This window comes from Channa argus, chromosome 2, assembly GCF_033026475.1.
Source record: "Channa argus isolate prfri chromosome 2, Channa argus male v1.0, whole genome shotgun sequence".
In the NCBI taxonomy this organism is placed as follows: Eukaryota; Metazoa; Chordata; class Actinopteri; order Anabantiformes; family Channidae; genus Channa; species Channa argus.
The window spans coordinates 10,984,496-10,995,979 of NC_090198.1; the positions used below are offsets into that span (position 1 = coordinate 10,984,496).

General features: G+C 40.8%; 1 protein-coding gene across 4 annotated transcripts in view; it reads left to right on the forward strand.

Moving 5' to 3' along the window:
• igdcc4 (immunoglobulin superfamily, DCC subclass, member 4) overlaps positions 1-10,819 on the forward strand; it is a 35,182-nt gene extending 24,363 nt beyond the window's left edge. Inside the window, exons 6-20 of one of the 4 annotated variants that reach the window (XM_067495313.1) lie at positions 400-552; positions 1,258-1,668; positions 1,767-1,931; positions 2,171-2,308; positions 2,781-2,963; positions 3,300-3,512; positions 4,030-4,137; positions 4,298-4,484; positions 4,931-5,058; positions 5,987-6,157; positions 6,301-6,432; positions 8,045-8,147; positions 8,284-8,515; positions 8,641-8,658; positions 9,287-10,819. In XM_067495313.1, coding sequence (XP_067351414.1) covers positions 400-552; positions 1,258-1,668; positions 1,767-1,931; positions 2,171-2,308; positions 2,781-2,963; positions 3,300-3,512; positions 4,030-4,137; positions 4,298-4,484; positions 4,931-5,058; positions 5,987-6,157; positions 6,301-6,432; positions 8,045-8,147; positions 8,284-8,515; positions 8,641-8,658; positions 9,287-9,820 — 2,876 coding nt within the window. In that variant the 3' untranslated portion in view covers positions 9,821-10,819. Of the gene's footprint in view, positions 1-399; positions 553-1,257; positions 1,669-1,766; positions 1,932-2,170; positions 2,309-2,780; positions 2,964-3,299; positions 3,513-4,029; positions 4,138-4,297; positions 4,485-4,930; positions 5,059-5,986; positions 6,158-6,300; positions 6,433-8,044; positions 8,148-8,283; positions 8,516-8,640; positions 8,770-9,286 lie in introns of all 4 variants that reach the window. The other 3 variants (XM_067495314.1, XM_067495311.1, XM_067495312.1) reach the window with 3 other exon arrangements.
• Positions 10,820-11,484: the final 665 nt, after the last annotated feature.

Here is an 11,484-nt window from a genome sequence, read left to right on the forward strand (position 1 = left end):
GTTTTAGTGATAATAGCTGTCTCTTCTCCTCTAGTCCACAATTTTTCTGTTTTGCATTGAGCCATTCTTTACAAAATCTGACACACTACAAAGTTGTAGAACATGTAAATTGTGATCTGTATGGTCAGTGATTTCAGTCACAGGCTCAGTGCATACCAATGCAGACACCTCTGTGATCTCAGACTAAAGAGTCACACAGCCACTTGTTAGTCAGCTTCCTTGATTACAGGTCAGATCTCCTGCTGCTCAAAGTGCCGCCTTTCTCTTTTGTGCTGTTTCTCAGGCAACTGAAAGCTTGAGAATTGAGTTTCAAATGAGATCCACTTTTCTCAAGGCCAGTCTCTTTTTTTTCATCTGTATGATATGGGACCATCCTTTGTTGCTTTCTCTTTTGATCAGATGGAAAGCCCATTTCTACTGATGTGATTGTCCTTGCTACAAACCTTGTGATTAGGGACACAAGGCGTCACCATGCCGGCGTCTATGTCTGCCGAGCCAACAAGCCCAAGACTAGAGAGTTTGTCACTGCTGCAGCTGAGCTGCTTGTACCTGGTAAGAGTGATATTATTACCATAACATATTAGGCTTAATTAAAACATAATTAAAACCTGTCCAGTGAAGAGTAGTCCTTGTCATCATGTCACGTTGGCTTTATATAAGTCTGCAAAAAATTTGTTTTTATTTTTTACCGTATAGAAATCGTATGAATTTTCCTTTGGTCATATGGCAAGAGGTAACTGAATACGCCCAGGGAGCCAAGAAAGTTGCAATGTATTGCATGTATGTTTTGTTTCATTTTGTTGATTAATATTTTTTACCAATAGAATTCTTTAAGATTCTGGATGCACGCTCATGACGGATTTCAGCCCAAATCTTTCTAGTTATATTGACATTGGCTTTTCAATAACACAATGCAACCTTTGTGAGCTGTTGCAGAACCTCTAAAAATGATTTCTTTGTTTAAAGTGATATTCTAAAGTCAAGAGACACAAGGACTACTGCTGCAAACAGATCTTGCTGTTTTTTATGGATGAAGAGGAGCTTCAAAATTAAGAAAATAACTTAATAACATAACTTGAGAAATCTCAACTTTGAACTGGAGACAACACGTTTTAAACATTAAATCTTTGTTGCGGCCTAGTAAGTAAAAACTTTGTAACATATGGAAATCCCCAGCATGTACCGGTGTAAGGAAGGACTATTATTTTGCATTTTTCGTGGACAGAAGTCAAAATCTTTGTTTCTTACTTTCAACAGCTCCTCCAGTTATTCTCCTGCCGCCAGAGACGGTGTCCCTCTCCAGGGGTAACACAGCCAGGTTTGTGTGCAACAGCTCTGGGGAGCCTCCTCCCATCTTGCACTGGCTCAAGAATGGGGAGCCCATCAAGTCATTGCGACGAGTGAAGAACCAAAGCCCCGGAGTCCTGCTCATCAACCACCTGGCACTGGAGGACACAGGTTACTACCAGTGCATAGCAGACAACGGTCTTGGCACGGCGTGTGCCACTGCCAAGCTGACGGTTATTGTGAGGGAGGGTCTGCCCAGTCCTCCTCGTCGCCTGTCTGCTACACCCTACTCCAGCACAAGTGCCCTGCTCACCTGGGAGAGACCCGAGTACAACTCAGACCAAATAATTGGCTACTCTGTTCACTGCCATCGAGCTGCAGGTGTGTCCTTATTTATTAAGTGCGGGTTTGTAGCCATCAGCACATTTCTTTTGATTTTAATATTTATTGTTCTGATTATTAATATTAATTGTCTTCAGGCTCAGATAGCGTGGAGTACCAGTTTGCAATGAACAATGACACCACGGAGTATCATGTCAAAGAGCTTCTTCCTCATACTGCCTACACATTCTTTGTGGTGGCTTACTCTCCCATGGGTGCTAGTCCCCCATCCCTGCCTGTCACTGTAGAGATGCTGGAGGATGGTGAGTTATTGAACCGAGGCACAGGTCGAATAAGGCAAACCCAGCATGCTTTATTAGCTCACACAGACAACAGTATAAGTTTACCAACCTGTCACTCATGAATCATCAGTATAATTTCTTTATGAGGCATTGGTTTATATTAAAGGATTAGTGCTAAGGACTCAAAGGAGCAATTCAGATTTCTTGTGTTTCTTAAATGTCGTCCTTTAAAATCTGATCTGCAATTTTCCCCGTTGCAGTGCCAAGTGCACCTCCTCAGCTGTACATAGCCAGCACCTCCCCCACAGACATCAGGCTGATGTGGCATCCGCTGTCCTCGCAGCATAGTCGAGGAGCTGTTACCCGCTACCGGATAGAGTATAGCTCTCTGGATCAGGGTTAGTAACCCCTGCTGGACACTAATAGTTGGATTTGAACACCCATTATTTTGCTTTCATATACACTGTAAATTCAAGGTGCTTCACATCCGAGAAAAGGACACATACAATGTTTACTTTGTGGACTTACTTTAAGATTCTCTTCTGTTGCAAAATGGTTAATGTAAGTGTGCAGAAGGTCACAAATTTGGGTTAGTTATATTTAGACAATTCAATGTTGTTCTTGCATAGCTGGAACTTTTGTTCCTAATATTTCCTCCCATCATAAACTGCACAGTAAGATACAGCTCCGGTCCTTGTGAGACCACCTTATTGTGTATTTGATTACGGCACAAGCGACAAAGTAAAACACATGTATTTCTTCACTAAGGGAAGAAATACATGTGCATATAATTTTTATTTTGAATCTGTTTAAAGAGTATGTGCAGCTAATGTATTTGTATGTTTCTGTGTCTAATGTGTGTTCCCACAGTGGACACTGTGTTCTCAGTGGAGGTGAGGGGTAATGAGACCCAGTTTACTCTGAGAGAGCTACAGCCCAACCGGGCATATCGATTAAGAATAGCAGCTGGAACAGGCATTGGCTTTGGGGTCCCATCTGAGTGGGCCCAGCATCAGACATTAGCTCACTATAACCAGAGTGACAACAGCATGGGTAGGGACACATCAGACTCTTTTCATTTCTACAACTGATAACAATGTCTTTATTGGATTTCTAGTGGCTATTTATACTGAGAGTTGTTTTTCAAGGGTACTCCACATTAATGCAGTACCATACCGTAATACAACTAGTACAGGAAGACAGTGTCTTTAACAACAAGTGATCTGGCAGTAATGTTCAGAATATACATTATTTAGCTGCTGTGATCTTTTTAAGAAACTGGTCAAAATATAACCAGATTTACATACTCAGGTTTAGTCGTAGTACATCATGTGAACATGCTGCTCTCTAGAATTTCTAGACTTCCTTTTCCTTTTCAATGTTTTCCAGTGATCTTTGCCCCTACTGAGCTGAAAGTCAGAGCCAGAGTTAACACACTCAATGTGACATGGCAACCCTCTCCCAATCACACACTGGTCTCTGGTTACAAGCTTTTGTATCGTGAAGTCGAGGCTGAGGAATCAGCCAATGGAGAAAAGCTTCCACATACCCACACCATCCGGCTCCGTAAGAAGGCTAGGTATCACCTGCTCACCGGACTGGGTAAGTTGCCTCTACAATTAATGTTTTCTATTATATCCTGATTTCGGTTTTTAATACTAAAACTTATAGTAGATGCAATGAAAACACATTATGCTGATGGTCCTTTTTTAATCTTGTACTTTGCTGCCTTTGACTAAATAATAATCAAATGAACTAAAGATTAGCAAGCTTTGTACACTTTATGTGAGGCGAGCTTTATTTTACAGTACTGGTTTCCAGACTCAAAAAAATATTTTTTTTAAAAGTGGGACAAACACGGGCAGAAGCATATCATCCGAAATATTGTCTTGCCCGGCTTGTCAGGCTTGTCATAGATTTAGGCCAATGTGGTTTTAAAAGCTCTTGGTACTATAAGAGTATTTGCTGGGTTTTCTCGTAACGTGTGCAGTATGTCTTATGAAGACAATTACTGTTTTATAATCTTGGTATTTGATCCTCCCTTTGCTATTTCCTCTATCCTCTGAACTTCTCACTTGTTCTCACCCTGTCTCCCTCTGTCACTCTGTGTGTCTGTCAGTCCCCGATAAGCAATATGAGGTGAGGGTTTGGGCATTCAACAAGCAGATAGATGGAGCTGCTGCAGTGTGGAAGGGAAGGACAGAAGGACAGAAAACTAATGAAAGACGTAAGATATTGGTTTTCATGTGCACACATATAAATTAAATTAAATTTGTGCCTGTGTCTTCTCATATAAGGCGCTGTCAAACACAATAATAGAAAATGTTACTGTATTTACCATATCCAAGATTCGGTGCAAGTAATGTGTATGTGTATGTGTGTTACAGCATTGTTGCCGCCCATGCGCCCCCCTCCGTTGCCGCCGAGTAGCATCCAAGCCAGAGCCAACAGCTCCACCTCCATTTGGTTGCGCTGGGAGAAACCGCGGTTCAGCAATGTACACATTATCAACTACACGGTGCGCTGCAGCCCAGTAGGGACCACCAACGCTTCTCTGGTCTCTTATCACACCAGGTCAGAACATTTTGCTTCTGTAAAATCTTACCCCAATTATTACATTTTTTACGTCTCATAGCCAGAGCAAAGATAAAGTGTCTAAATGAAGTCTAGGTTGGCAGACCCCTTTGAGGTTTGGACAGAAATTGCTTCATTAAATAAAGGCTTTAGCATATGTTTTCTGCTTGCTAGGCCTCATAGTGCCAGAAGAGAATTTCATTTCAGTTGCCGTTCCTTCTTTAGGAGCACCTTGGTCTCTGCATTTCTTTTCATAAAAAAATGTTTTTAGAGAGTTTTGTTGAGTCGCTCCATTATTTATCAGTTAAGCAGCAATCAAAACACAAAATACTGTCTGTGCTATTGACACATAAACTGTAGACAGTTCTTTTTATATATCATATTTGTCATATTTTCTATCAGTGTTGACTAAGAAACATAGACACTAAGCACTCTGTTGTGTGCAGCTCTGCTCAGGAGATACTGCTCGGAGCATTGAAGCCCTTCACCCTTTATGAGCTGGCAGTGCAGTCTAATGGAGTGGATGCAGTGGGACCATTCAGCAGCACTGTGGAGGAGTCCACACTGTCTGACCGTGAGTGTCCACTGTCCTACTTTCACATCAGTTAATGATGTTTTACATTCTAGTTTTCAAAGATGCAGCAATCACAGAACTTGACAAAACTTTTCACCACAGTCTGTCTCATACACTGTAAGCTAGAGCTTTGGAACACGCAGTTTTGTATCTGCAAAAATGTCCACTGACCACTCAAAATATTAAACCCACCTACCCCGTGGTGAAAAGGGGTCAGGATCGGAAAAACATACTTCTGACTATGATTGATAGGTGTCAGGAAGCACAGTTCACTTCCACTAATATGTTAAAAACATTAGTTGGTGTTGATGTTAGGGCTGATTGGTGCATTACCGTGGACATAATTGATTTAATGCTTTTATAACTTTTTGGCTGATAGCTTCTCTTAACAAGCTGATTTTGACAGTTTTGCTCTAATTATTTTAATCTCCTTGTCCACCTAGCCAGCTAAAGTTGTCCAGTTTTTATTTTCTGAATGGTGCTTGAGTGTGCCAGTGCAATGAGTGTGCACGCAATGTGTGCTTGTTTGTGCAGATCAGTGTTTGTTGGATGGCCAGTGGCAAGTGAATATGGGTTTTAGTGGTTTGCACTGATGGCTGTATTAAAGTACCCAGGTCATATTGTGACCAGCAGCTCTGTATGTCAGCCAAATACGGGTGATGAGCGTAGAGTGCGTCGCTTTTAATGACATTATTGCCTCCAGTCACCCCAATACACTCTTTACTAACGTATCTCCACCTGAGCCACAGCCCATTCCTGCGTTGCCCTGCTTGTCCCCTCTCTGATGAACCCAGGTGGCAGGGACACAAGGAAGCAGATGGTTCCCACACAACATATCAAATTCCCAACCAAGACAATATACATGCCCCAGCTGTGAGTCCTCATTTCTACGTTCTAATTACTGACCCACCCCTCCTTCATCCTTCAGGGCCCTCAACACCTCCAGAGGAGGTGCAGCTGACTGCTCTAAACTCCTCTTCTGTGCTGGTGAGCTGGCGCCCTCCACTGGAGCCAAATGGAATCATCATAAGCTACAGTATATTGTACAGTGGCAATCTCAGCCTGCCTGAACTATTGTGGAAAAACCTCACTCAGGATGGTGGGTGCCGGCTTTGCCTGATTCATACACACGCTTATTTTTAAATGAGTCTCTTATAAATATGCATCAATGTGCACCTTTAAAGTTGTCAGATTCTTGGCAAAGAATAAGACAGTATTTCCCTGTGGGTGCTTTTTACTTAGGAAGCATCACGAGTGTGGAGATCCAGGGTTTGTCCAGTGGTACCTGTTACTTTTTCAAATTAGGAGCATCTACTGAGGTGGGGCCAGGCCCTTATTCAGCTCTAAAGGATGTTCATACACCTCAAGCATTTGGTATGTATTGTTTATTACATACTAATTATAGGTGATATAACCAAAAAAAATGCTGTGTATTTATGAAATGAACGTGTTTGTAATGTGAACTAATGATTATATTTTTTAATTTTAGGTATTAAGTCAACAGCAGTGACATTAAATATTATTTAATGTCGTTTATATTCTTTATGTTTTACATTTGCATTAGCAGAAAGAAGCAGATACACACATTTGTCTTTCAATATTGAGGACAACCATTGACATAAAATAATGAATGCATTTCATTAGCCCCTAATCTCAACCATCTAACCAACTAAATGCCAAACGCACCATTATCTTACCTCTAGCAAAAATCTAAATTATTTTAGATGGAAGTCTTAAAACACTGGATTCATATGCGCATTTACGTTTAAGATCATCGGTGTAAATGCCGAACTCCAACCCTTACTCTACACCTAATCCTGACCTACACCCTAAACCCAAGAATTCTCCACACTGCTAAAATGTCCTTGCTGCCATGGTAAAAGCTCAAACCGGTCCTTACACTGCTGGCCATACAAGTACACAAACACACATACATAATTTTTCCTATAAAAATCCTAATAAATAAGGGAATTTGTCCCTTTCGTTTAGCTCTGCAGGACACTATTATTTCTCTTCTCCTTTTCTGGAGGTTTGAATATAATACTAATTGTAGATATTTAAGAGGTGGTATTATCAACAGCACCCAGGGGAGATCTTTCCATTACTGCGCTTTGTACTAGCAAAATTGCCGTAAAAGGCACTTTGTTTACTATTATGTCGCTTTCTATTCTATTTTGGAGTCTCATTAAACATTTTCTTTTATTTCATTGTACAGCATTTTAACTGTACCCGAAATTACAGTATTAGATAGCCTTTGTTCCTAATAAATAGGAAGTCATAAATACAGTCATTAAGTCCCAAGAGAATTATAGTGATGCTAAAGTCTTTGTTCTTACAATTTCTTTACTACAAATCCTATCAAAAATGAAATGATTATGAGTGTACAAGTATATCAGTATAATACAGTATAATATAATTGTCCCTCACTTGTACCTGGGAGAAGTATTGTGCACATGCTATTTGGAGTATCTGTAAAATGCAGTATGTGTTGAAAATGTATTTCTTTTTTACCCAAACACCAAAACCAAAAAAGGCAGAGTAACAGGTTTATTTTGTTCACTTGGGCTACAATCATGTTGCCAGTATACAGTGTGAATGGGTTTGAGGTGGCTGGTGGGTGGGCGAGAGCTCCCGCCATCTGTTTCCTTTCTTCTCCTTGTCCATACTGCCAAAGATACACAGCATAAATTAATATCAACTAAGGTTTGCTCTCCCCTGTTGAATTTTGGCTCATGTTCCTTTGCCAGTGTAACTTTAAATTAGGAAATCAATGCATTCTTGCAGAGTCTGATTACTTCAGGCCATTGACTTGATAACTCTTATTTTTTTAAGATAGAGGTTCACATATGAGCTAAATAGAATTATTGGCAATAGATAAAATATGAAAATCCAAATAGAATCTGCCCTCTTTCTGGGATTGGCAACATTTCTGCTATGTGTGAACTCTTTTTGTCTCATGTTCCTTTTTTGTCTGATACTGTAACAGAGCTGGACATCCATGCAGTGACAGGCATCATAGTTGGTGTGTGTTTGGGGTTGATATGCATTCTCCTCTGCATGTGTTTCAGCTTTCGCAACGGCAAATCCAGGTACAGTAAAATGCCAGTTTCAGTACCTTAACAGTGCCTATGCACTCATCTCCATACCTGGTATATCTAATAGATTTACTTACATTTCTTTAACGCCTGAGCTCCCATCATTCTCTACTATCTTTGTTCTATATAGGGAAATATCTGGGGGCTTGGACTCTACAGCTGCAATGCCCCAGTACAGAAGAGGAGGCTGCCCCATTCCCTCCAATGTTCCAGAGTGCACCGATAGCCATGAGCTAGAGACACTGATGCCCCCAGGCAGCCAAGAGTCTGGTCAGCAGTTTGAAGAGGCCCCAGAGGAGCAGAGCCTGACGGCAAGTGCAAATCCAGGGGAAGGGGAGGATGCCCCTGCACCCGAACCTAAGGTTAAAACCTGCCAGGGGAGAGCTCTTTTCAACAAGAGCATTGGGTTGATTGGTAAAATTTTTAATGTGTGGAGAAGTGTGATAGCTTTGATTGTAATCCATCTCCCATTGTGTTCATTTTGCAGGCTGCTTGGAATGGATCTGTGAGTCATAACTGGACCAACAGAATCACTACATATAGAGACACCATAACAGAAGACTCTCCAACGCTCATTAATGGAGCTCTCAACATGCTCATTACTGATAACGGCATGGTAAAGGAATGAACTAAACACAGTGACTTCCAGTACTGTTTTATCATCACAGTCAAGTTTTTTCAACCCCACACATCACATGCACAAAACCTACACCAGGACTGGGTTTTTTGTAACCTAGTCAGTTAATGATATAGTATGCATCTTAGCTTTAAAAGTAATCTGTTACCACTGTTACTGTAGTTATTTAGTCAGCTAGAAATGCTAACACACAGTTTTATTCATACTTTCAACATGGAAATTTCCCCACTGAGGCACGAATAAAGCTTTATCTTTTCTTATTTTCTTATCTTATGTTGCTGTTCTGTTTGGTATCTCTAAAATGTTAAAGCACCAGACCAGAAAGGCCAATTAAAATTGTTTGTGCTATTATTGGACTTTCACTGTTTGGGGAAGGGTTTAATGAGTCACGATGCTAAGAATATTAATCTCAGAATGTGAAGGACAGTATGATCTCCATAAATAGTGAATGTTTTCCACACAAACCTGAAATAACAGTGACATTGCTTTGTTGCAGGTTGTAGAAGATTGTCTGTTTACATACATGTGCAGTAACCAGGTAGAGGCAGAAGTCATCGTTCACTCAGAGTTGTCAGATCCTGGGAGTGAGAAAGACGAGGAGGGCAGCGAGAGGGAGAAGGATCGTAATACCACCCGCGGACCCTCACTAGCAGAGGACAGATATTCCCCTTTGAGCCACACAAGCCCTCCAGGAAATACAGAACCTCTAGAAAAACTATCACTGGCACAAAGCCTGTCGAGTCTTCCCTCCATTAAGCTGATGACTAATTACAACGGGGACCTAAATGGCACAGGAGATGAACCAAATGCATACTTAGAGAAACAGCAGGACATGGGGCTAACCAATGGCTTGCACTCCCCCAGGACTGTGAGGTCTGTGCTAAGGTCAGAGCACCTGGAGAATGGGGACACCAGACATTGTCCTTCGGCACCAGGAAAGGCCATCTCAGTAGGGCTGTCTCCTGCCCCCTTTGTCAGCTCTGGCCTTGTCCACTCTACCTCAGCAGCACAAAGTTACCTGTGCCCGTAGCCTCTGCAGGTAGGGCATTGACCCTCAAACACACACATAGAGACATTAGACTGTTTGTGTTGCTTTTACATAACCAGGTGGAATCACTACGGATTATTTTTATGCACCTCATCATTGGATTTCTCTTCCTTACAAAGTTTTTACAAGTGCTTTGAATCCATTGTTTCATATGTGTATGACATTACAGTATATTGTATATACATATACAGTATTTTTTAGTGGTAGAGTACTGTATGTATGGGTATGTGTTCTCGAGGACTGTGTTTCTAGTCCGCTGGAAGGAAAATAAAGATTTAACTTAACCAAGCAGATGGAAGTGGATTGAAGGAGGCACATGGCTCTGTTCCACTCGCGAATGAGAAAAAGTCTGGCACCTTCCCTGAGTGAGCGAACACTTGGAAATACTATCACCATGGATCAGTGGCAGAGGCCCAGTGAGTCTACCTGGGCTTTACCATGTGGATGCTACTTTACTGTGACAGTGAGGAATGAGCCTAATAACAGTATCTGCATATTCTGAGAGTGTAGAACACCTGTGTCTCTTTCCCGTCTCCACTTGTCTCAGGGTACAGACACACACACTCACACACACACACACACACACACACACACACACACACACACACACACACACACACACACACACACACAGACACACACACAAAGCTAAAAGCAGTGTTATTGCATTGTATCTCACAAGCTCAAATGGTCAAACATAAATACACACACATTTCCTGAGTGGAGTGTGGGAGGTCTCAGGTGCCTAATTATTCTAGGTGCATTTATAAGCTGTATATTTCTAAAGATGATTATATTTGAGTACAATTACAAAACATGTATCAGCATGAAGGAAAAACAAAATATAAAAACGTATGGAGTGTACAGATTGGGTACACATGAAGTATTTCCTCTTCTGAAATGCTATATATGCAGGTGGTATAATGTTTGTAAACCAGGGGCACCCATTTGTAAAGTAAAGTTTTTCTTTTTCTCTCTAAACGATGGTAGATATCTCATTTTGGAATCCCAGTATTTATATGTTTATGTTGGTATTGATTTGATTATGTTGGTGGGACAACTAGAGGAGATGTTCTAACAACCCACCACTCTTCGGGTTTGGCACCCAAGTAGGGATGCACCAGTGTCCATACTGCTGTCAAAGTGCTGTTTCATTAGATGAAGACAATTGTTATATTTCATTTGGCATAAAAATATTGTAGTTAGGTGGAATGCTTGGTATTTTTTATTTTAATTTTAAAGGAAAAGACTGATCCAGCTAAATGATAAAATGTAGTCTTTTTTTTTGTACTTTGAGCCTAAATTCTTCAATGAATTCCTTAAGTATTGGATCAGATGGCTTTCCTTCAGTAATCAATATATTTTTTGGCTTTGTAAACCAAACCTGGTGCGTCCCTACTTCTTATCAACAACACTACCTCGTTTCTTTTGAGGATGATTTCCAGTGTGGTCATTTTAGTTTTATGTAACTAGCACCTTTTTTAAGATATTTTTTCTTAACGTTCTTAATGTGTGATTTTACAGCCTTTGGTCTTTGCCAAAATATCCTACACTGACTGTCTGTTCTTGTATCATGTCAAACAGGAAATTATGATACTTTGGTGCATTTCAGGTTCCTTTCAAATCTTGGTCTGATCGGTGTTCAG